The sequence below is a fragment of the Plectropomus leopardus genome, chromosome 16 (assembly GCF_008729295.1).
Source record: "Plectropomus leopardus isolate mb chromosome 16, YSFRI_Pleo_2.0, whole genome shotgun sequence".
NCBI classification, from domain to species: Eukaryota; Metazoa; Chordata; class Actinopteri; order Perciformes; family Serranidae; genus Plectropomus; species Plectropomus leopardus.
This window is the reverse complement of record NC_056478.1, coordinates 5,394,939-5,421,098: the sequence shown is the minus strand read 5'-3', so window position 1 is coordinate 5,421,098 and position 26,160 is coordinate 5,394,939. Positions and strand designations below refer to the sequence as shown.

At 38.7% G+C, this 26,160-nt stretch overlaps 1 protein-coding gene across 1 annotated transcript in view; it reads left to right on the top strand.

The window, feature by feature from the left end:
* Positions 1-1,916: 1,916 nt before the first annotated feature.
* LOC121955475 (mitogen-activated protein kinase-binding protein 1-like) overlaps positions 1,917-26,160 on the top strand; it is a 42,176-nt gene continuing 17,932 nt past the window's right edge. Inside the window, exons 1-17 of the mRNA XM_042503450.1 lie at positions 1,917-2,018; positions 5,247-5,338; positions 10,336-10,398; positions 10,502-10,559; positions 14,370-14,540; positions 14,871-15,008; positions 16,242-16,424; positions 18,143-18,303; positions 19,381-19,570; positions 20,360-20,503; positions 21,066-21,253; positions 21,340-21,431; positions 21,521-21,646; positions 22,589-22,659; positions 25,492-25,613; positions 25,693-25,768; positions 25,851-25,962. Of these exons, the coding sequence (XP_042359384.1) occupies positions 1,917-2,018; positions 5,247-5,338; positions 10,336-10,398; positions 10,502-10,559; positions 14,370-14,540; positions 14,871-15,008; positions 16,242-16,424; positions 18,143-18,303; positions 19,381-19,570; positions 20,360-20,503; positions 21,066-21,253; positions 21,340-21,431; positions 21,521-21,646; positions 22,589-22,659; positions 25,492-25,613; positions 25,693-25,768; positions 25,851-25,962 (2,089 nt within the window). The remainder of the gene's footprint in view (positions 2,019-5,246; positions 5,339-10,335; positions 10,399-10,501; positions 10,560-14,369; positions 14,541-14,870; positions 15,009-16,241; positions 16,425-18,142; positions 18,304-19,380; positions 19,571-20,359; positions 20,504-21,065; positions 21,254-21,339; positions 21,432-21,520; positions 21,647-22,588; positions 22,660-25,491; positions 25,614-25,692; positions 25,769-25,850; positions 25,963-26,160) is intronic.

Sequence of the window (26,160 nt, the reverse complement as noted above, 5' to 3'; positions counted from 1 at the left end):
ATTTATTCAAATCATGTGTTTTTTCAAAGTCATGTATTACTGATCTGTTTTATGCAAATGAAAATAAAACTCTACAGACTACATAACTTAATTTCGTTAAGCCTTACAGTGTCAGTTGAATCTCTAACGTAATTAGGATCCAACAGTGCACTGCTTCATTAACTCTAACTGTTAACGTATGTCTTTCAGTTTTTATGGACAGGTAGTTTGATGCATATCCGTTTTGTAATTTTCCATTATTAACTCAGTGAAAATAATCTGTAGTAGCACTTTAGGTTTTTTTTGGTAGAAACCACCCATGATGTCTGTCTTTGCTGTAGTAGCATTAGTGTGTTCTGGGGAGTTAGCTCTGTTACGTGTATTTAAACCTGATGTCTCACAAGCAATCGAGATAAAAGCTATTAGCCATATATTGTATCTATGAGAATAACCTGTAAATATTGTATTTCTTTTCTTTTTTTTTTTTAATCGCAGTACATTTTCTTTGTGGGCGTGATTTTGAAACACTGGTCGTCTGTTTGCTTCAGTTGGATTAAAAATGTGAAAAACGTGGCCTTTAAAATCAATAAAAACTATATGCATTTACTGTGAAACTCTCCAGTCACTCAAAAACTGACGTTTTGTATCAGTTTCATGTTTTTGAGATGCAGAATTTAGCTGGTTTTGTGTAAAGTGGGAAATTATTTGTCTAGAAGGAAGAAAACTTGTAACTTAAAATGAATTAACCATTATTTTATTTATTATTTTTAGACAAAATTGGAAGTTGTCTGTGAAGTTGACTGATTATTTCATGTAGTATTTCATACCCACAATGCAACATTAGGGACCTTTCATTTGGACAAAACACACTCAGTATAACATAGTGGATTATTGTTGTTATATTATCATAGCATCACATCACAGTAACCCATCTCAACTGACAGACGGCTGTTAAAGCAGACGTGTCTGCTGTGATAGATTACTTCCTTTAGCCGGTTTGAAGTATTTCCCTACATATGGAAATGAGGGTTAGTGAATGTGATGAAGAGCATCACAGAAATGTAGTAAACTTTTATCAGAATGAGCTCCCCAACTTATTTTAATATCGTACGCACATACAAGGAATTTGAGTTCAGTCTGATGCTTTCGATGTTACAAAAAAAGGAGACAGCTAAAAACAAGGAAAAAAGTCTCACTATCAGTCTGCACAAGGTGAACATGAACACTTGAATACTATAAATATATACATATACATATATATATATTTATATATATATATATACTCTAAATTCTCTAAACTCTACTCTTGGCATCTGAATATCAGTCACCCAAAATTTAAAAAGTACCTGTAAATTACTTTAACTTTAGCAAATTTGCATATGCAAGAACAAACGGACCATTATGAATATAAAAGAGAAGTGTTATCGTCCAATCAGCGGCAGCCAAACAAAACACCCAAACATCCGGCCTGCAGCTTTAACGCTGCCCACCGGTCTCTCTCTCTCTCTGTAATCCTATTAAATCAATTAGGTACAACAACAACAAAAGCAATCATTGATGTAATCATGGGACTGGTGCAGGTTGAGATTAGTGTAATGATGTCATGCAGGCAAACAGCTGAGCAGCGTGTTTCCCTCCTCCTCTTCCTCCTCCTCCTCTTCCTCCTTCATCAGTCCAGGAGTGTCGTGAAGCTGCAGGAGAAGCAGCTTGATTTGAAGCGACAGCAGCTCTGTAAACAGTAAACCCACTCAAGAGATTAGCGTCCACATGTCCCGGCAGCAGGGACACTGTCCTGCTCAGTAAACCTCTCCAGTGTGGGAGGATCATCACATTACAGCCTCCTCCTCCTCCTCCTCCTCCTCCTCCTCCTGCAGCTCCTGCACGCTCACTCTGCTGCTGCGTGTCTCAGCGCAGCTCCTCTCCGAGCTGCAGACAAAATGCCAGCCGATGGATTCACCATTAAAAGTCGCATCAGGAATTTGCTGCGATCTCCGTCAACAAAGCACAAGAGAAACAGGAAGGAGAGTCTCTCAAGCAAGGTATTTATTTATTTAAAGACATAAATATCCTCTTTTAAACGCACAGCAGGTTAAATGCTGCAGCCTGACCTCCTTATTGTAGTTTAATAGATGGAAATCAGCGATTATTAATGCAAACATGCAGAAAATACATGTACAAAACTACCACTGCAGCTGTAAAGTCACTATAAATTGCCACAATAGAGATAAAGTTACCACTGTGTAATAAACAATGTTAGGATGGTTACTTTTGAAATGTAACAGATTACAGAGTTATCCTGTTAAAAATCCAACTAATGTAACTTTTTTAATGACTTCATCAAAGAAATGTAATTCATTTAATTTAACATTTAATACATTTTATATTTTCAAAAGGGCAGTAATGTTGAAAAGTTCCAAAAACCCAAATTTAAACCAGCAATGTAAACCTTTTATTTAGATAAAAAGCAAAATAAAAGTTTGTTTAAAGTTCCTCAATATAAAAAAATTAAGAATATTGTACGAACTTTCCCAGCAAAAAAAAGAGGAATATTGATGTAATGCTGATTTAAAAAACATACTTTCAAAAGTTTATTACTACAACTTTTTGTAATCAACAGCAAAAAAATGCAATGTCATGATTGGATATATTATACTCTGAAAAAATATAACTTTTAACCAAAAACACATAAAGCCTTTGTAATCACAAACATTTTGATTTGTAACTGTAATTTAAGTTTGTTTTTATTCTGTATTTTATTACAAAACTCTAGTTACTCCCCAATACTGCTAATAAGGCACCCTTTATAAAGAGTGTACAAGTTTCAATAAATTAGTTTATATATGTTAATTAATAATTTACTTATGTTTCATACATTATAGATTTGAGCCAAATACTCAGATGAAACAAATATCCTTCACAGGCATGTACTTTTTATGAGTAATAGGTGTCAATATCCATATCTTTGATGGACTTTTCCTACCCGGCTGTATTTATTGTTGCGCTCTTGTGATCAAAAATGATCTAAAGCTCAGTTCTGAGATTGCAAATATGTCAGTAAGTAGTTTTTTAATGCATAATAAATATCAGCTTTTGATGAACCTCTGTCAATTTCAGGTATAAAATAACAACTTCTGATTATATCATGTCCACCTCGGTTCAAACTCCCGAATAATCTCTGCCCATCGAGAATACAGATACAGATAAGTGAGCTGGTTGGACAGATACAGATAACCGTTTACTCGCTCCCTAACAGAGTCGTTACAAACCATTAATGATAACAACTTCTGGGAGGACACTTTATAAAAAAATAACATTTGAGTGGTTGGACTGTTTGGATTGAAAATGTATTTATAAGGCGAACAATTAGGCTTGTAATTAACTAGCATAACTGCAATATTACAAAACAGAAAGTCAAAACAGCAGCAAAATGGATTTTTCACAACCTGGAAACCCAAAATTTGTTTAAATAAATGGTTTAATACTTATCTATTAGGATTTGCAATTTACTAACATGTTAAAGTTTGTTAGTTTATTCACTAACAGGAGCCATGCACAACACAACTGTTCGGCCAGAGTTAGCTGTGTAACGAATGTGCAGCTGGGCAGGAAAATATTAAAATACAATACTGTCGAATACAGAGAGCAGAGAGTGCAAAGAATTCAAATCAAATTAATGTGGATGCAAAACAGTTGCAAATTTACAAACAGTGCATTAGACACACACACACACACACACACACATATATATATATTTGAAATTTAATTTAATTTAATTTTAAAGCTGGTTTCAGCTAAGAATAAATAGTGTTTTATTAGAAAGTGATACTCAGAAAAATAAAATACTATGAATATATGACTGCAACTACAAATCTTAAGCTTGCAATATTTTTATTGTTCTTTGTATTATTTGCTGTTATAATTTAATATGTGTTAGTAGGACATCGTGGACTCTCGTCCATTCATGTGACTCCAGACTAATCAATGACAGCTGCTTCTTAAATCCGAACACAGACAGACGAAATGACTCGCCGAGCCTTCTGTCACATCTTCTGTTGAGGTCAAACTTGATCTTTTACGTCTGTTGATTTACATCTAAAGGTGAAAAAGAGGGGCGAGAATCACACAAACTTTATACTAATTACTTTTTGGTGGCTGAAAGTCTCTGTGACCCCGTCCGTCATTTTCTCTCACGAACTCGATATCTCAACGTCGAGGTCACTGTGACCTCACAAAATGAGCATTTGGCCATAATTCAAGAATTCAAACGCTAATTATGACAAAATGTCATACAAATGTCTAAAAGGCAAGGTCGAAAGGTCAAAGGTCAACTTCACTGTGGGTCATAGTCTAGTTGACTAATAACTGCAGCGGTTTGGACAAAGACACTTTTGATAATACAAAAGCTCACCAGAAGCTTTCATTTGATAAATATCTATAACTGATTTTTGCCCAAAATGTCCCTTTTGTCCCACGAACTCTCACCCCTTGGGATAGTAATTATATTATTTATAATATATTTTTGAGGAAAATACCCTCCAGTACAATTTCTTCAATACAAGACCCAGAAAACACAACAGACAGAGCACGAATCCAAAGTTTCTGTGCAGGCGCGTGCACTACCAAATAAATCTGTCTTATTTTAGATTTGGACACTGTCACAAGTTACATTCCTGAGAGATTGTTGTTTTTGTATCTTATGTGAAAGTCAGTGTTTTGGAGACATAACAGAGCTCGTTTAACCCTTTGAAACCAGAGCAAACTGGCTTGATTTCTCTCAGAAACATTAGAAGAAGGTGATGAGCAACTTAACAAGAAATGGCCCAGAATTTGCAAGAAATTAGTAAACAGTTACAAGAAAATTACCTGAAAATAAGTGAAAAAAAAGAAAAGTAAAACAAAACAAACAAGAAAATTACCTAAGAGAAATTTCCTTGTCATCTTTTATTTGCAGGGCATTTCTTGCCAAGTTGCTCATCATGCTTTTTACCATCTTTACCAAGAAATCAAACCTATTTTCTTAGGTGTTAGAGGTGTAAATTCTTGTGAAAAGCATCTGCATGCAGCACAAAAAAACTGATGCTGATCCAGGTGTTGGAGGGTAAAATTGATTTGAACTAAAGTGACCTTACTTGAGCTTCCTCCTCACATGTTGTAAACAAACAAATCTATTTCTGTCCTTGATTCGTTGAAGGTTCTGCTTGAGTTCGGCGTTTATCCTCCTTCAACCAATTTATTTCTGATTAAATCCCTTCTTTGTGTCTCTCCAGGTGACGTTGGAGAAAGTTTTAGGAATCACCGCTCTAGGAAACAGTGGTCTGGCCTGCGACCCCCGATCTGGACTAGTCGCCTATCCTGCAGGGTAAGAAGAGAGACGGAGAGTGTGTCTGCATCCTTATCACACACATCTAACCTTATCAGCAGTCCACATTTCTTTATCATATCTACCTCACGCAGACGTTAAGTGTGCAGATTTCTGTGTGTGTGTTATCTCTGCACTATCTCAGAGGACGTGAGGCGGAGCGCTCTGTGGGCTTTTCTCATCAGAGAAACTCCAAAGCCTCTTTTCATCCTCTCCTCGGGGATGCGTCTTTGCCTCTCATGGATGTAAAGAGCGTTGTGTAGCATTATTAATTCTGTGCGAGCAGTGGCGCTGGCTGTGTTAACGTGCTCGGTGCAGAAAAAGAGAAATGTGAGCTGCAGGTTGGCGATGCTCGGGGGCCTCGGAGCGGCTGAACCACCAGGGTGACTGTAAAAACAAGCACACTGGGTGCCGCTGGGCTGTAACAGAAACACTGAGCCTCTTTTGTGTTCTCAAATCTTCTGATAAAGCTGTATTAATACTAAGAAGGTCAATGGCTGTTTACAGCGTTGTGGAGTTTGTGTGAGAAAGTGGCGTCCTTGTGCGTGCGCGGGCATTTCTGTGCCCATACGTGGGCATGTGTGTTCTTCTGGCTGTCATTTTAGCAAGCTTTAAATGTCCCAAATTGTGCACAATCTGGCAATCCACCTGCCGTCTTAGTTTAAATCTGCACAAGCTGTGTGGTACCAGGAATGCGGTTTCCTGGCACGCAGCTGAAGGCCTGGCAGCTCTTGAACAGGTGCTTCCAAACAGGTTGTGAAGAGGAAGTTTTATTAGCAGGAGGAAACAATATGGTTATGGCTGTATCATTTGAATATGGAGAAGAAAGAGTACATTTAACGTGTGTGAATCACAGAGGGTGGGCAAAATAACAACCACTTCATGAAGCAAGGTGGGACTTTAAAGTATTAACATCAACTGTGCTGCTTTCAGTGCTGATGAAACAGCAAAATGTTCATTTAAAGGTCCACTGTGTAGAAATTAGGGGATATATAGTGGGATAAATTCAATATGATGTAATAAGTAGTATGTTTTCCTCAGTGTATAATCATCAGAAAATAAGAAAAATTGTGTTTTCGTTACTGTAGAATGAGGCATAAATATCTCCATAGGGAGTGGACCCTCGTCCATGGAGATGGCCATGTTGCACCGCCATGTTTCTACAGCAGCCTACGAAGGACAAACTAAACACTGGCTCTGGATAGCTCCAGTTTGAAATGTTTAATACTTTATTCAGTGTTTTTACCGGTTTTAATCCCTTTGTTTTGGAAAGGAAGAGACCTCTATGGAAAAAATCCCAAACGTCTGCATCTGAGAAAAAAGGCTTTATTTTGTATTTATTCCCAAACTGATTTTTTTGAGAAAACATGCCATAGGAGGGCATGTTTTGCTTTTAAAAATTGTGATTGTTTCCCCTCTTTTTTTTATTATCAATAGAATATATTTTTTAATTTTTAACATTTTTTTGTTATTTTTTTCTTAACCGTGGGTTTGAAAGGCATGTTTTCTTGAACAAAAGTTTTTTTGCAATGTTTTTTATTTTCAATTTTTTTTTTTTTTTTTACAGTGAACTGAAAAAAATCGTTGTGATTTTCTTTCTGGGTTTTCTTTTCTTTCTTTCTTTTAAAGGAAACTGGTTTGGGAGGCTTTTTTTTTAATAAAAAAAAATTACACTGCTCATCATAGCCAGAAACAGAAATTACTGTGCCCAAATTATTATGGGAAAGGTTTTCTGAATCCCGTATTTTTGAAAAAAATATATGGGGAAGCGGGTAAGAACAAAAATTAGGGTCCTTGAAAAGTTTATGATAAATTTTTGAATTTATGTCCATGAAAATGTAGGAGAATGGTGCCTCCCTGATTGTGAGTGAAGGTACTTCAGTAGAAACACTGATACAAAGGTAGGTCAGTGTTTCCAGCTGTGGTTATGATGACAAAACTTTATTTCTTGCTTTCCGCAAAGATTCATTTTATATTTCAGATTTAAAAAAGTTATTTTGACATTTTAAACACCTAGAAGACTGACTTTCGTGTCTGTGCGATAAATGTCAAGCTAGCGCCAGAAGCCGGTTAGCTTAATTTAGCTTAGCTAAAAGACTGTAAACGGAGGGGAAACGGCTAACGTTAGCTCGACGCTGTTCAAAAATAAATAATTTACTACCACTACCCAATTTACCAGCAGCTCTAAACCAAGCTCAGAAATTAACTCGTCATGTTTGGCGAATTTATACAGAGTCAGGGGAGCGGTTTTGTCTCGGGTTTCATGTCTGTATGCTAGCTAGCGTTAAGCTAACGGTGTTACGGTCGAAGAGGTGACCGTGTTATCTGGTGACTCACTCGGGGTCCTTGAACGTGTTCATCCTTGTAACTTCTGTTCATCGTTGGCGTGGACAATAAACACAAATGAGTACGTATATAAAATGCATTTAGATAAAATGAAAGACTTTTACGAGGACAACTTCACCTTCTGCTTGTGTTTTAATTATCCGCCCTTATTGCAGCAACACCACTCAGTTCTGCGCTAATGTTATTGTAGACATTACACATGGTGGACTCTGTGGGCTCGTTTCATGGTCGCGATTCATAGTTTCCGGCGGCTGGTTGTCCATTAAAGAACACGCAGTTTAAATATTACATCCATTTTACGCCACCATACCTCCTAAAATGCTACACACTGAACCATTTCAACAGGTATCTTGTAGTGATGGGAATCACCTGAGGCCCCACATTAACATATTACCTGATATCACTATATGTAAGTCACTTACTCAATCTGCCATTTCAGACATGTTGTAACGTGCCGATTATTGTCATAATGTGCATTTTGACATATAGAGTGGTGAAGTAATGAGTCCTAAAACGCGGAAGTCCGTTAGCCTCTTAGCACTCCTGGTTCCCTCGTCCAAAAGTCTATGGGTTTTTTGAATGGGTTTTCGGTAAAATGCTCTAAATAAGCCATGTGGTTAACACGGGCTAGAGATATTTAGAGGTTTTATTCTGCAACATAAAATACATCGCCTAAACCCGATTTTTGAACTTTTAAGGTTTTATTCGTCTTAAAAAGGCGGTTGCTAATAAGTGGCTAAATGGGACTACAGTGTTTGTCGGGGACGTTAGACGTCATCACAGCGGACACGGAAACTCATCAAACCCACCTGTCCGCCTTTACAGCTTTACAGACTTGAGCTCAAATTTGTACATTTATCTGTTTATAATATTTTTCGATCGTATTTTAACGTGTTTTTACAGTGTCTGTAGTGGTGACGTTTAATATGTGCGACCGCGATGTAGTTCGTGTATAGCCCCTTTTGCTTCTGGTGCGTTAATTTACGCTTCAAAACACACAAAAGTGGTGTTCATCTGTGAAGATAATCACGCCGAACAAAACGTGTAAGTCTCATAAACTTGTGTTCGTCACAGAGCTTATTTTTGGCGATACCCGAAAATCCCATTCAAAAATCCCGTAAGGTTTTTGACGAGGGGGCCAGTGCGATGCTTACTTCCTGGTTGGCCCACAAAAATACGTCACCCCCTCGCCACTCTATTGCAATTTATTAATTTTAGTTTACAACTGCAAATTGTGCCCTAAAAGGAAAACCTTGTCAGCATCTGTTTTAGATAAAGTTTACAGTCTGTTCATCTTACTTAAGTCATTTTTATTGCAGCAAAGGATTACTGATGTGCTCTATTTTATTATGTATACAGCTGTGCAGCTTATTGCTCCTTTGCAATATTGTATTTTGTACATTTGTGTGTGTTTTTTTATTGGGGTGTTTTATTTGATTTTACAGATAGACTCACTCAAGCCCATCCTTCACAACCACCCTCTACCCCATGGCACAAGAAATTATAATAATAATATATATAATAATAAATAATATCTGACAATAATAATAAAATTATTATTATTACCATAATAATAATTTAACATTCATGTACAAGAGACTAAAAAAACAGTTTTCAGTGATTTACATGATTCAGTTGACATTTTGATCATAAGGAAGTGCGCCATATTACATCACATTTTGCACTGGAGATCTAAACTAATTATCTAAAATGTATCTAATAGACTGTAAAAGCAACTGATTTTATTATTCTATCTGGTAGGTTATCAAAAGTTTATTTTGTCTTTGAAATATTCCTATTTTTTTATGATAAAAAAACAAAACAAAACTGTTACTTGGCATAACTGTATTGATATGATATATTGCCATGCATTAATATCACAATGCTATTCTGTATCAGTGTTTTTTTCCCCACCCCTGGTAACGTTTTGATCTAAAACACCTGCTGTTAATGCATCACACACAAATTTTCAATCTATGCTAATTGTCTGCAAAAATGCATAAGTAGTGTATTATCTACCTTTTTTTTTCCATGGATACACCTGAAATTTAGTTCCAAAAATATTTCAAGCAAATTTTTCTCATGCGACTTTATTTAACAGTTCAGAAATGCTTCTAACTGGTGCGTAAACCTTTATGAAACACCTTTGCAGCAGCGTTTTTGGTTTTGGTTAACTTCAGAGCACTGAAAGAAAAAAACAGGTCACAGTTAAATCTAATTACGAATCAGCTAAGATTAGTTCACTTAGGTTTACTTACTGTACATATTAGTTGCTATTAGAGTAATGCTGTATGGATTCCTGCGTTACATCAGAGTTTTAATGCTATGAGGTCGTTGTGTATAATCAGTAAGCCTCTGTATTTTAAGCTGTGCCACAAGTATGCACTGTAAAAAGAGAGTTTTAATATTTGTTTACCTGAAAAAATGTTATTTTCCACTCAACCATGGACAAGTGTTTGCATTTCTTGCAAACACCTTGACGAAATAAATGGGAAAACACTTGAAAGTTTGCAATAGAAAATTTCCACATCAGTTATTCTAACTCAGTGCAAGGAATACATACTATGTTTCTAGATCTGTTACAAGTCTAATGTATGATGTATGATATGACTCATTCAATCTGAATTTTGATTATATTTTTCCTGGTCTAGATGTGTCGTTGTTTTGCTGAACCCCAAAAAGAACAGACAGCACCACATTATCAACACGTCAAGGTGAGTTGAGCACAAAAAAACCTGCTCTTAAATAGGACAACTTTAAACTGTCAAACATGAGTCACACTGATCTATCTTTCCTCATTTCTCTCACTTTTCATAGAAAGACCATCACAGCTCTGTCATTCTCCCCTGATGGCAAATACTTGGTCACAGGAGAGGTGAGTCTCACTATCAGTCTGTCTTTATTTTGACCTTGCATCTGTTTTTCATAATATCTTGCAGACTGCAGTTCTCCACAGTATAAAGAGTGAGCATGTTTCATTAGCTCCTTTTATGCAGCCTGTTCAAGGCAGCAATATCGCGCCATTCTGCCACCTCGCTTTATGGTATAAAAGGTACAATCATGGCATGAGGGGCCACAGTTATCTCACCCTTGAGGCCGCACAGGAGGTCGTAACAGTGCTGAAACAGTGTTTGTGTAAACGGGACAGCCGGGAGGACGGGACCATGGGCAGGAAGGGTGTGACATTTTTACATGTTACGTGTAGATTGAAAAAACAGCTGTGTGAAGTTAGCAGGTAACTCAGAAAAGAAGAATAGCAGCTGTAAATATTCGCAAATTGGAAAAACATTGAGGTTTGTTAGCTCTCTATTGTGTGAGCAGAGGATGACATCAGCCGCCGTATAACAGGGAAGGTCAATGAGTTTTGTTGCCATTGTTATTTTTTGGAAAGTGCTGCAGACGCTTATGTTTTATGTTACACTAGAGGCCAACGCTGTTGTGTTTAATATTGTGACCGTCGTGCCCAAACCCCCAGGAACTGCACCAGGCTCTGATGCATATTTTACATAGTGGCCAAAAGTGGAATTACACCTTCTGGGTTGGTCATGTGATGCCCAGAAAGACTTTTTTCCCATCGACTTACATCGGGAAAGGGATGTTTGTAACTCAGTGGATAATTTTTTGAGTGTCAAAACCCCCGCTAAATGACTCATTACACTATCTAGCTATAAGCCATCCAGTTTGGTAACATTTGGAAACCCTAAACGAGCTGCAAGATTAAATTTTTAAGACTGCCGTTCAAGCTAGCGAAGCGCTAAAATGGAAGTCAGTCGCCCTGCCGGTGGAGGTTACACGCTCAGGCACGCTTGGCCACGCTACGTGTCAGTATTTTATACCCGGAAAAGAGCTTTTTTGCTTCATGCGCCAATAAGCAGCTCTTATAGGAATAAAGGAAGCCCCATCTCCATGGCTGCATCCAGACTTTCTTTAATACGTCATGGTCTTGCCTCGATTCTGCGATGCAGCATGCTGTCTACAATCACACACTGGAGATTCACAATGCTGCTGTCGTTTAGACCTGTGTAAAAATGCAAAGGAGGGATAAGGAAAGGACTTTGTAACGGCACTATAGTGCAATCTCTGTTTAAAAAGTGTCATTGAGAATATCCCAGCAGGATGTCAGCCTGCAGTAATTTGATAATGGTGATCATGCAGGACTTATGTGCAACATCGCAAGACTGTAAAGTGTCAGTCAATGATCTTCAGTTATGTTGTAGTTACACTGTTTCCCTCAACACACTCCCTTAATCCGCCCCAGCTGATCGAGGCCGATTAAAGACTTCTCAGTGTAAGTGGATGAGCACGCAGGAGTTGCCATGACGGCAGAGATCAAAGTTTAAAGGACCAAATGCAGTGAGGATACGCTGTTCAGCTGCCCTGTAAAACGAGCCAAATGTCAAATTTTGTAGATTTATTTTGTGTAGTATTGGGATTCTTGAAAGTGATTACAGAATACAAGTGATGTTTATATCAAACTGCTAAAGACACAGTTCCAAATCGCAGTCAGTAACCAGAGCTGAGAGCATCACGGCTGTTAGAGGATTTCCTAAAAGCCTTGAAAGAGGAGAAGATATCCCGGAGTGATTTGATAAGAAACGTCCCTCACACACACACACTCCAACAGAAACTAATTTGCATCAAGGACAGACGGGCAGCAGACATGCAGATCTTTTGTATTTGTCTTTCTATCTGTCTCCTTTGTATGCAGCGAAGTCTTTAGCTGAACAACATCCATTTTCAGCGTCCTTCGGGCTGCCTCTCCTCTCACCTATTAACTCTGACCTCTGAAAGGTCGCTCTGCATTAAAACAGGAGGCCACACAAATAGCCCGCTGCCCTTTTGATCCCTGAGAGAGTAATGTGAAGAGGTCGAGGGACATTAACTGTATACAGTGAGCAGAGGACGCCGCAGAGGATAATCTCTCAGAGTCACCTGTCAGACCAGTCTGTCCAGCTCTCTATAGTGCTTGCTCCAGTGGATTTAAAGAGACAGTTCATCCCAAAATAAAAAAAGCTCATTTTCCCTCTTACCTGTAGTGCTGTTATTTATGGCTGTCGCGGTAAAGGACTTTCCCCTGCGGTTGTGATTAAGGTTAGCTCAACAGCGCCATTTTTGTTGTTGTTGTTTTTTACGCAAATGGACATATACCCTGATTATCGTGCTTTTCAAATAATCTTCATGCCTATTTTTGCACTCTTGTATATTTTATATTTTCTATTTTGTATATATTGATATTTTTATATATTTTTTCTGTACACACGGCTGCTGTGACAAGTTAATTTCCCACAAGTGGGATAAATAAACGTGTCTAAGTCTAATTCTTCAATGTTAGTCTATTATCATGTACGCTATTGCTTTTTAAATGAAAAAATGAAATGTTTGCTTAGTGTTAAATGCACAACACGGGTGGCGTTGGGTCACTCACTTGGTAAAGCAGATGCCCCATTTACAAAGGCTGAGTCCTCGCCACAGAGGCCGCAGGTTCGACTGACCGCAGCCTTTTGCTGCATGGCATCCTCTCTCTCTCCCCCTTTCATGTTTAACCTGTCTGATATGATAAAGGCAAAAAGCCAAAATATAAATCTTTTTTTAAAAAAGCAGAATACAGAAGGGCAATGAGGGTTTTTGCTCGGATATGAAATATCTGTGGAAATAGAAGTAGAAGAAAATAAAGCGAATCTACTTGCTCTGGGTGAAGGCAAAGCTGAAAAACATGGGGAAAAGGATGAACCTGTCAGCCCATGTGTGTTGAGCATCATTCCCTCCTCTGTTGTTGTTTGTCAGTGGTGTTACGGTGGGTCTTTGTAGTTTTGGCCCGACCCCCCTCCTCTGTGATTACTCAGCTGAGTAAAAAGTGACACAGACAAGCAGCTGCAGAGTTTTACCTGAAGCTGAACATTTTTCAACTCTTGACGACCAGAAAAAAAGGCAAACGTGCAGCGCTCAGTGCAGAGTGGATGCTCAGCAGCTCGTCACACCGCTGACGTTTGGAGCAGAGAGAAATACAGAGCCCTCCCATGAAAAAAAAGAAAACAAAATACACATAGGGGCTGTGGCTTGGCTCGCCTATGGCGCTGTATTGCAATATTGTGGTTATCGTGACAGTTGTACTATTTATCTGTCTAAATAGTTTTTGTGTGAGTTGCGTAGTGTTGCAGATATCTGTCTGCCTTCTCTCCATTATAATGAAACTGGATGGCACTTGTGGTGCTCAAAGCACCAAAGAAAAAACATTTGCAACAGCAATGTCTCTTTCCAGAAATCACGACCCGGTTACTCAAGATAATCTCACAGACGTTGTTGTGAGCAGTTTTATGTAGGAACTATTTTCTCTCTGCCAAACTACACTCCCCAACAGTATCACCGTGCAGAAGGAAACGTGCATCAAGAAAGAGACTTTGCTGTTGAGCGAGTGTCATCTATTTTTATTATATTTGAGAGAAGGCAGACGCCTCTACGGCCGATATCTCGAACACTCGGCTACTCACACCAAAACAATCTAGACTGATAAATATCACTGCAGGTAAGAAGAAAGATATGTGTTTTTGATATTAGAGTGACCTGAAAGACTGGAGACAAAAAAGCCAACACAATATAGCACTTCAACATATGAATGACCTATTTCTTTAATAAAAGTCGATTATTTTCTCTCTGTGATGCACTCCTTCTCTCTCTCTCTCACCAGAGCGGCCACCTGCCAGCGGTGAGACTTTGGGATGTGGCAGATCGAAGACAGGTGGCGGAGCTCCAGAAGCACAAATATGGCGTCTCCTGCGTGGCTTTCTCCCCCAACAGCAAATACATTGTCAGTGTGGGAAACCAACATGACATGATGGTCAACGTCTGGGCGTGGAAGGTACGCCTCACAGCCCACAATCAGATCCTCTTGCCAGAGCTGGTGCAGCTGCACCATGGAAACACGCGATTGTGTTTGTCATACTGGTGCAAGCTAGAAGGCATTTCCTTCCATCTGTCATCTACACACTCGATATGTTAAAGGAATAGTTTAACACTTTGAGAAATATTTGCTCTCAGCAGCAGGTTAGCGTAGCATAAAGACTGTAAACGGGGAAACAGCTAGCCTGGCTCTGTCTTGACATTAAGTACATTTTGAAGCAAAATGTGCCTAAGCTTGCATAATGCTTTGTTTTTTTTTAACATGTATTGTTGAATTGTTTTCTTGCAGAAAGATGTAGTTGTTGCTGCTAACAAGGTGTCCAGTAAGGTGACAGGTGTGTCTTTCTCTGAGGACAGCTCCTACTTTGTAACTGTGGGGAACAGACATGTCAAGTTCTGGTATCTGGACCACTGCAAGGCCAGCAAGGTAATATTTGCACACAAATTTATATTTTTAATTTACACGCTAGTTTTGTGCATTGCATTGTAGCACAAGGCAAAGTTTTTATATTGTACACACACATTATTGTTTTTATAATTTAAATATTCCCATATTTGTGCTAATTGTCTGTTACTGTATTTTTTAAAATATTTTTACACACTCACATACTCAGCATACTGTACATACTTTCTTTTAAATATTTACACTATTTATTTACTGTGCTAATTGTTTACTCTTACTGTATTTATATTTTTATATACTAGTGCTGGTACTTTTTTGTCACTGTAACAAACCACAATTCTTAAATTGGGTGCTTTTTAGCGACATTTTTCAGCCGTCATCGTACCACCAAAATCGAAAGCTGTTTTCCGTGATATCGGCAGCATTTCCTGCAGCGATTGTGCCACCAAAAGCGGGCGTTTTTCAGTCAGACATTGGCGGCATTTCCAGTCACGGTAGTGTCTCCTAAATGCGTAATTTAAGCCCAAACATGATTTTTTCTGTGCCATAGCAAAGTGTTTTTGTGCCTAAACATAATCAGAAGTTAACCAAAGCAGAAACATAAAGTTTCAACATATCTGCTAAATAATAACGTACAGTATTTACGGTTTACAAAAAGGTTTGACGCCAAAATGTATTCAGGTAATGGGTTAATATTGTTGGTTTGTCTTTGTCAGTAAAGTAACTTGCAGTTTTACCTTTGCTTTATCACTGCTTAGAGTTGAAGTCATTTTTCCTTCAGAAGAACACTTTTTCAGACAAAACATTTCTACACAAACATTTTTGCACAGTATGAAATTTCTTCATTGCCTTGAAAGTTTTCCAAACTGTAAAAATGATCATAGTTCAGTGGAAGTTTGTTACAGTTCACATTTAATTAATTCATTGTTTCAGAGTGTTGCTCAGTGTTTTCACATCAGTGAACCTCACACAGTTTTCTTCACAACTTAACTCCTTACTGTGCAGTCAAGAAAATAATCTAGTTGTACTAGTCACACATTTCATTGTGAAATCCACGACCTCTAATTTGGCCTTTCTTTGTTTGTTTTCACACCAAGAAATTCTACTTTTAATAAGAAAATTTTACACCCACACACTTTAAAAAAACTGGATGAGGATCAAATGTCAAAACACAGAGAAAAAACATGTTTTATGTGTAAAAGTTACCAGTATTCTGCTTCATCAGCTAACTTACCATCACCCCTCTGTGGTGTTTAGGCGAGCGCTCCTGTTCCTCTGCTGGGCCGCTCGGGGCTGCTGGGGGAGCTGAGGAACAACTTCTTCTGTGACGTGGCCTGCGGACGGGGCTCCACCTCTGACTCCATCTTCTGCATCACCTCCTCTGGCCTGCTGTGTGAGTTTAACAGCAAGAGGATGCTGGACAAGTGGGTGGACCTGCGGGTGAGTTGATCACAGAAAGTATCCAACAGTGACAAAAGGTCGTTTGGCTCTTGAGCTACCACTGATTTTAATCTTGTGAATTATTTGACCTCCTATCAGAGTGATGGAGGGGACATATATTGGGTGGTGATGTCTTAGCAGTGTTGGGAGGGTTACTCTTGAAATGTAATAGCTTACAGATTACTTGAAGGAACTGTTTAAATTTCTTCATCAAAGTTATCTAACTTTTACCATATAAATTACTTTTTGATGACTTTTCTAACAAATTTTTTAAACAGGACAATCAAGCTGAAAAGACCTAAAAACATAAGGGCATAAATGTTGCGCTCAAATTTGTCTTAATAACTTTGCTGACCCGCGCTGTCCAAATAAACGCCAAAAAAAAGGCGCTCCTGCACAGCAAAAAGATGTAAAGGGACAGAATTAATGATTTATTCAACATATAAACTTTTGACTGAAAAGATATTTTTCATATGTAATCACCAATATTTTTTAAGTAACACATTTAATAACAATTACATTTATTTTGTAACTTAATTACTGCAACTAGTTACATGTAAACAGTCATTCCCAACACTGTCTCAACTAGCCTGAGTCTTTTATTTTAATAAAATTAAAGGCATTTCCACCATAAGTTGATGCAGAAAAGGCAAAAAACGTTGCAAATAAAATGGTATTGCAAGTAAGACAGTGCGCGGGAGTCCTTTTGTAGCTTTTTTTGGTTCATTTGTCTCTCTCCTACACACCTGTCTCATCTGATAGATGTGCAAAGTGTTCTTATGTTAAAAATGACAGAAACAAAATACAACTCACAAAAACTGTCTTGTTTTGTATTTCCATTGTTCCAGCAATCACCAGCTGCGGTTTGGTTGACATAAACCCTCAATTTACCCAGTTAGCTGTAAAAAAATGCTCTATTTTAAAAATTAAAATTACTGTTTATTTAAATGGAGTCTGGTGGGTTTGGCGATAGCGATTTTGAGGCTGCTTCTGGAATAAATAAAGTGTAATGGACTGCACTTGTGTAGTGCTTTTCTAGTCTTTCAACCACTCAAAGCACTTTTACACTACATGTCACATTCACACACACAGTCACACAGCCAAGGCTACCATACAATGTGCCACCTGCTACTCAGTAACCAGTCACACACACTCACACACCACCAAAAAAAGTTGTTCCCATGAGTCACTTTGACACAAAAAAATGGAAAAATGGGGCTCGGGGTGAAAAATATAGGAATGTTTCACTCATCTAATTTACCCTTACTGGTCATAAATCTGCTGTATATTCATGCGTTCATTTCTGAGGGCTCGACAACCACTTGTGCTCATTGGTCAGTGTCCAGCTGTGGTGTTTAATCAAGAGGTGAAGATGAAGGTGTGCGAGTCCTGCTCCGGCCCTCTGTCAGAGGATCAAAGAGGGATTAGCAGCAGGGACGAGGACAAGAACAGGATGTGTTTGGAAATATTCCAATAAGGACGCATTGATGTCCCACTGCAGCCTCCTGTAACCTTTATTCTAACTGACACGCAGGGCTGTTCACCTACAATTCATCATGAAACTGCAGCTGACGTCTATTTATTGTGGCGACGGTTGCTGTTGGTTCGCCGTTCTGTTCAGTGTGGCGTAATTTTGGACACATTTTCCTGCTCGTATGAGGTCATGAGTAAATGACAAAGCTGTGAAATGAGCCGTTGTGTCGTGTCCTTCCTCGCAGACGGGCATGGCCCAGTCTCTGTCTCTGTCTGAGGACATGATCTTCTGTGGATGTGCCGACGGAACGGTGCGAGCCTTCAGCCCCGTCGACCTTCACTTTGCCAGCACGTTGCCGCGGCCGCACCCCCTCGGCTCTGACGTGTCGGCCATCACGGAGGCCAGGTGAGGAAGAGCTCAGGGGAAACACGGCCTTTTCCTGGCTGAGATCCACCGCAGGATCAAATGTTCTCAGTTTTAGTGCCTCCTGTCTCAAGTGGCTCACGGTTTAAATATCTAAGTGTTTCTAACTAGACTCAAAATCAATACTGTGTTTTATGGTACTTTAAGTGGTGCTATATTTTAAACTCATTGTAATTTAAAAACTGCACCACATACTGTTTGTTTCTAGCCCAGACAGAGATATGATGGAAATATAAAGTAATATTATACAGGACTTAAAATTATGATTATTTCATGATTCAGTCAGCATACATTTGGCTGTTTCTTGACTGTATTTATGAGCAGTATTACTGATTTAAATTATTAAGTGACCCACAAACAAAGCTCTGTCCCCCCTCCCATCAGTAGCAGGGACCCTGCGGATCCTTAAAATGTCTTAAAAGGCATTGAATTCATTAATCTAAAAATAAGGCCATAATTAGTATTTAAATGTCTGAAATTGATCTGTCAAAAGTCTTAAAAATGCTAAAAAACAGTTTTTTTTTTCTGAAATTGTGTTGTAAAATCTCAAAAGGATTGTTATTAATTAACTTTTTAATAGTTTTTTAATAGTTATCAGAATCCCTCTCAAAAACCATCCTGCACATAAGGACACATCTATCACATCCAATCAGATGAAAAATTAAAAAGTAGTTTTTTTCAAGGCAATCCAAATGGATACTTTTATAACAATATAAGTTTTTCATGTGTTCCACTTAAGAAGGTTTGATTTGATTTGATTTGATTTGATTTTTGACATTTTAAGAAGATCTTCCAACTTTATAACTTGACCAAAAAAGTTGCATTTATGTTGCCATAAATACTTGGCCAAAATTGTTGCTAAATATAAGTAATTTATGTGTTTTTGTTTCTTAAATTTTTATTATTGTGAAATGGTCTTAAATTTACTTTACGTAAAAAGTCTTAAATTTAACTTGTCTTAAGCCGTAGGCTTTGCTCCTCACTGGTTAAAATGTATTTTAACGAAAGCATCTGTGGCTGTTATTTCATGATCTTTAACACTGTTCTCTTTCCCATCAGCCACCTGTTTTCCACCAAGACGGACGCCCGTTACCCAGACGCCATCGCTGTTACCTACGACCCCGTCAACCAGTGGCTCAGCTGTGTGTATAACGACCACAGTGTGTATGTGTGGGACGTGAGAGACGTCCACAGGGTGGGGAAGGTGCACTCTGCCCTCTTCCATGCTGCCTGTGTCGGGGATCTGGAGGTAAACAAACGAATGAGACACACCTGCACACTAACGCACGAAATATGCTTCCAAGCGGCTGCTGACTCACTGTGTTGTTAATAATTACACAGTGGGCTGAAAGTTGCGTGTAGGCTGTTGAATGTTGACCAGGCTACTAATTTGTGGAACAGAGTGGGATTGACCGATACTACCCCAGTGCCAAAATTCAGCCACTTTTGGAATATTTCACCCTCAAAATTATCATTTACACATTTTTTTTCACCCCATGTTATGACTTTATTTTTCTCAAATGCAACACAGTGAATGAAAAACTAAAATTGGTTTAAGCAAGACTATACGAAAACATCCATTTACAAACTCTCACACAACTTTTCAATCATATTTTACTCATTAAAACTCTTCTGCAGTGAAGAAAACCCTGATGTTACAACCAGAAGCTCCAACATTAGAGAAATTTACATTTCTTTAAAATAATACAGTCAGACAAATTTTAGTGGTAAAATGGGTCAGGAGACCAGACTTGCTCTTATTACCTTGTTAAATTGCCATCTTTAGTGGACTGCCAAGGAGATTGTGTTGATTGTTCTTTAAAGTAAAATGAAAGGGAGAGCAACAGATCGAAGAAAAAGCTTTGTCGAGACGGATTGGTACATTTATCAGAGCCATGTTTTTATCATTATGTACTTTTCTTTTCAATCCTGGACTAAGTATGACCTCCCTGATAAAAAATTTGCATTAGATTTCTTCATAATTTACATTCCCTGAACTCTGACCCGACTTATCACCTTTTCTCTCGTCCTTCCTCAGATGTTTCCGGATGTTTCTGGGGAATTTGGTGCTGGTTTGTCATCAGGCGCGTTCCTCAGCTGCTCAGCTGATAACACCATCAGACTGTGGCGCATGGGCGACTGGACGCAAACTCATGTTCATTCTCAGAACATCCTCAGCACTGTGAGTTTGACATCAGTATCTGTTTTAGAGGTCAACCAAGACTATATGACCCAAGACCCAACCCGGGACCTTCACGGGTTTGGGTCCACATTTTATTTTAGTCAGTCGGGTCCTGATCAGATTCTTGGTCTGTTTATCTTTATGTGTAATACCCAAGTGGAGGAAAGATGGATAGCGAGCCTGGGATGTAGGCGTTACAGCAGCTGACATGACAACAACAAAAAAAGTTACACTTGAAACATTATTATACATTATAATTCATTATAAACAGTAATATGTGTAAGAACAGTCTTTTGTATCTGACACGATTGACGTTTTTAGCACCAAATAGCATTATACTGTCTGTAATATACCAGGCAAAAACAGCTGGAGTTATATGTTTTTAAAAATTTTTTGCATCCAATTAGATTTGGATAAAATGTCCCGGGTCCGTTAGAGTTAAAGCCCGTCATTTTGGATCTGTGACAGCCTGTAGTCTGTACGTCAGAACCTTCAGAAAACATTTCAGGAGCAGAAATTCTCCCTGTGATGTTTTGTTTTTCTCTCTGTCATTGCATTGCAGGATCTCCTGAATATAATCTACATAGACGGGAACACCAGTGCCTTACTGGATCCGGAGTGTTTGACTAATATGAATGCGGACAAACCCGGAGATGGACAGACAGCAGAAAGCAGGACAGGCATCAGGACCATCTGTGTCAGTCCAGACGGCAAACACCTGGCATCTGGAGATCGCAATGGGATGCTAAGGTCGGACAAGAAGGCTTAAACTGACACTGATGACTGACTGAGGTGACCTCCATCCTAAAACAAAAATTTGTATTAATACTCTGCAGGGTTCACGACCTCAGCAGCATGGAGGAGGTTCTGAAAGTGGAGGCCCACGATGCAGAGATCCTCTGTCTGGAATACAGTAAACCTGAAACAGGTCGGTGTGTGTGTTAGTGATTAAAACGAGAATATATACGCGTTGGCCGCATACACGATTATGTGATTAAGTTGTCTTATTACTGTCAGGTCTGAAGCTGCTGGCCACAGCTAGCAGGGACCGTCTGATCCACGTCTTGGACGCTGAGGACGACTACAGTCTTGTGCAGACACTCGACGAGCACTCCTCATCCATAACAGCCGTCCGCTTTGCTGGTGAGCCACTTGAGACACTGTCAACATCTGACGGCTAATCTTTGCTTAATCCTCGCTTTCATCTCCATTCAGTCCCACTCTTTTATTTCACTCGCAGCTCTGCTTGTTTATATAATAGATGACAACTATACATGTGTTAGGTGGAGCTTTGTTTGTTGGAAGCAAAGCCTTTTCTTTTGAGTACTTTTTTATTCATCACACTTTGCTTCCTCTCCCTTAATTTGCATACTTGTATCAGTTTCTGCCTTTTAATTTGGATTAATTTAGTCTGATTTTTTTTAAATCCTCTGTCTCTCGAGACTTTTCTTAGATTGTAAAAAAAACATTAGTAGCTGACTGATGTTTTACATTGCCTACAGACATTTATATCTCAGTATTTCTTTTTCTTTTTTTTCGTGTGGATTTTTATTGTTCCCTTCAGACACCAGAAACAGCAGTATTTAAACTTTTACATAGATCACTCACTCGCTCCTAAGAATGAAACAAGTAGAAGACAGTATAAATGCAATTGAATACATTGAAACATTAACACAATCCAAACAATAGACAGAATAGATTGAAGAAGACACCCACATACATAATCATGAACAAATAGTAAAAAACAAGCTAAATAAAAGAGAAAAAATAAGACATAATAATAATAATTCTAATAATATGAAATAATAATAAAAAAATGAAAAATAAAACAAAATAAAATTATACAAAAAGTTTAAAATTATTATACAGGAGCTACACTTGATAAAGAGTAATAAAATAATAATAATAATAATAATAGTAATAACAAGAAGTGTATGAGAATTAGCAAGCTGACTGCCTAGTTTGGAAGGAAACTATTTTCTGCTTTCTCCCGCATCCCACCCCAACCAGCCAGCCGAACGAGGTGAATATTCCTTTTAAAGTTCCAAAAGAGGTCACAATTAAATATTTGTCTTTGTTCTTCAGCCAATGACAACAAGGTGAGGATGATCAGCTGTGGGGCAGACAAGAGCATCTATTTCCGCACTGCACACAAGGTAAGACACGCCTGAGCAAGATACAACCCATCAGCTGCCACCTTCAAACATGTAGCTCTCCACAGGAGGAGTCTGTTGCAGGATCTCCAGTTTGCAAACAGTTAGGACGTACACAAGCATGTGCACGCAGTTTGGCTGCAGACGTGTGGCAAAGTGCAACAGCTTTCCAAGCTTCGCAAGAGTATTAACCACCTAGATTGTGAATGCTACCTAAACAAATTGACTTTGACAAACGGTGACCCACTTCCAGATCTGTGTGCTATTAGTGAGTGTGTAGAAGACAATAGCAGGTGACCCAATATTCAGTGGCCAGATATACACATGTAGCTGGTGGAGAAACCAGCGAGATATTACAATCATACAAGTCAGTGGATAAGTACGACTATTGTGTTTTTATTCACAGAACATCAAATACAGTGACATAAACTGAGTTTTATGTCTCTAATTAAAAAGCCTCCCTCGCCAGATTGAGGCTTAGGTTATAATACACAAACCAGAAAACTAACGTTATGTCCTCACAGGGAATTGTGCCTTCATTTTATGTTGTGGGCTTGGTTTCTATCACGGTTCAGAGCTTGGTAACAGATTTGTAAACATGAATTCTGCTTCTGTTTGACTGGAACACAAGATTCAACCTCATCCTCAGTTCATTTCTAGACAACATGTTTAACTGTAGCTACAGATGCTGCTTCTGAAATGGTTGTGATCCCATCAGAATCACGTAAAACTTGAGTCTATTGTGACAATCCAACACACAACAACCAGACAGTTTAACGGTCTTATTTAAATCAGTCTGGATAGCATATATTTGATGGTGCCGGCTGTAAAAGGGTCTCTAAATACATATATGTCAATATATGACTGTAAATATGTTAATACACTTTCTAAAAACCCCCATCCTATACCTAATTTGCAGCTATGTTGCTTGTCGTCGTGTAGAAAATGCTTGTAGCTTTTTAATCTTTTCATCTGACTGTCGGCAAGGAAGCAAATGAGAGCATTTCCCAAATATCACTTCTTTTTTACAGACTAATTGTCATTGCTTTTTGCCCTATATTTTATAAAATTAATAAACCAGCTAGTTCATCCTGCAGAAATTTATTTATATATTCACTGTAAAATGTTTGGTTTCTGCTGACTTAATGCTTTTTTCTTTGCACAGAGGAACATTTCCGAAATATTCTCTTAATTATTTCTGGCCATACGAGACACAATGAGGTGCTAATCCTGGTTTTGAATAAATATAATAATTCTATAATTAATTTATTGCTCACATTAGGGACTCACAGTAACAGTAACTCGACAGCCTGTACCTCAAAAGGAGCTTTTGGACTAAAATCGTATGACCAAATGGGACAAATTAAACATCCGGCTTCATACTTTTCTCCAGATTTGCTTCTGGGTCACTGGGGCAATTTTCTGTTGGGTCAGAGTTGCATAAGTTTCAACATTCTCCATAAACCCAAGACACGATTTAGGCCACTGCAGTGACTCATTAAGTTTTGTAGAGCACAATAAACAATGGCTTGTTAGTCTTCAGTAAAACCTCTCCTCAGCATCCGGAGATCTATGGAGCGCTTGTTTTAGAAACTTGTTGTGACAGGTCTGTGCTCCCTGCAGAAAAAGCCTCTTCTCTTCTGTCTGTTATCATACATGCTCTGTGTTTTCAAGGACTCTAAATCAACCATAATAGTCTTTTCTGGCCACGATTTGATGCGCAAACACTGATTTTCTTTGGCCTGAACTTCATAATGATAAGAGTTATTTTAACTCAAATTGGGTCTTTGCTACCGTATTCAGTCTGCCAAACTTTAACTCAGACAAATAGATGTTCTGCCTTTAATGCATTTTAAGCATATTAACTATGTATATACACCCACTTTGATGATGCACATATTTAGATTTGAACGCAACTCTGCAACTTTTAGACATCTGAAAGCAAACGTCAAGTTGGCTTCTTTATTTTAAATGTTTGTAATCCATTACAGCTTCTAAAGAGCTTTCTGTGTTACCAGATGAGGTACAAGGGGGGAGATTGCTGCCTTGCACAAACAAAAAAAAAGAATAATAAAAAATAGCAAAGGCACTGAATGTACCTAGAGATACTGTTGGAGGCATAGTTTGCAAGTTCAAAGTTGAAGGAACACTGGCTACACTACCTGGACGCTGCAGAAAGAGGAAGTTATCAACCTTAGCCACCAGATTCTTGTGGAGGCAGGTGGTCAAAAACCCTCGAGTGACTAAAGACCTGCAGCGAGACTGGGTGGCAGCAGGAAGTACACAGTAAGGCGCATACTAAACACTGAAGGTCTCCATGCCCGAAGTTCGAGACTTATGCTATTTATTTAAAGTGGAAAAAAATCCCACAGCAGCACGAGAGAGGCAGAGCAGACTGTGACAAAAGGTGTATCTCTGTAGGGATCCTCTTCATAAGGTTGTCAGACACGTATCACCATAATCTGAGCCAGTCAGAGGCAAAAACAACACTGTGAGTGGATGTAAAGTAACGGCATGCACATGCCTTAAGTAGCTGTGTTGCAGCCTGTTTCAGTGATCAAGCTCAATACTCGAGCAATTTCAGAAGTGCTCATTTCCATCAGTCACTTTGACAAGAAAAGGGAAAACTAGGTTGAAAAATACCGATTTACCCTTCAACTGTATGATATTTCAAATACCAAGGTGTCAGCCTTTCAAACTTTGTTTATATCTTGTGTACTTTTTTTAGTGTCCCATTTTCTCTAAGTACCAATAAGCACCTTTCTATTTAAAACTAAAGCTACAGAAGCCTTCCTCCTCAGCACAGACCTGACTGTGCTCCTTTTGGTTTCACAGACAGACAGAGGAACAGAGTTCAGGCGTTCTCACCACATGGTGAGGAAGACCACGCTGTACGACATGGGCGTAGACCCCACATGCAAGTACGCTGCTGTCGGCTGTCAGGACCGCTGCATCAGGTGAGTGTGTGGACATGTGTATGTGTGAGGGTTCATGAAGTTAGCAATGGAGACAAAAACCTTTTTCTTCTGACTGCAGGATTTTCAACATCAGCAGCGGCAAACAGAAAAAACTCTACAAAGGATCACTGAGTGAGGACGGCAGTCTGCTCAGGGTAACACATCTCGCCACAGTCCGCTCTACAAATATAAATTCTTCCCAATATAAACACAATATTGACTCTTTTGTCCTGGCAGGTTCAGCTTGATCCATCCGGTCAATACGTGGCCACCAGCTGCTCCGATAAAAACATCAGCATCTTTGACTTCTGTACGGGGGAGTGTGTCGCCACCATGGATGGACACTCTGGTAACAGAACACACACCTGCACATACACATCATTTATGTGAGAAAATTACATGTTTACAGCAGCGGGGAATATGTTACCTGCAACTGCCAGGAGCTATAATAATAATTTTTTTTTATGCCTTTTATTTATGAACATTTTACATTACAGGGACAACTGGCAGAGAAACAAAAAAACAAAAAGAGCAGAAAATACAGATA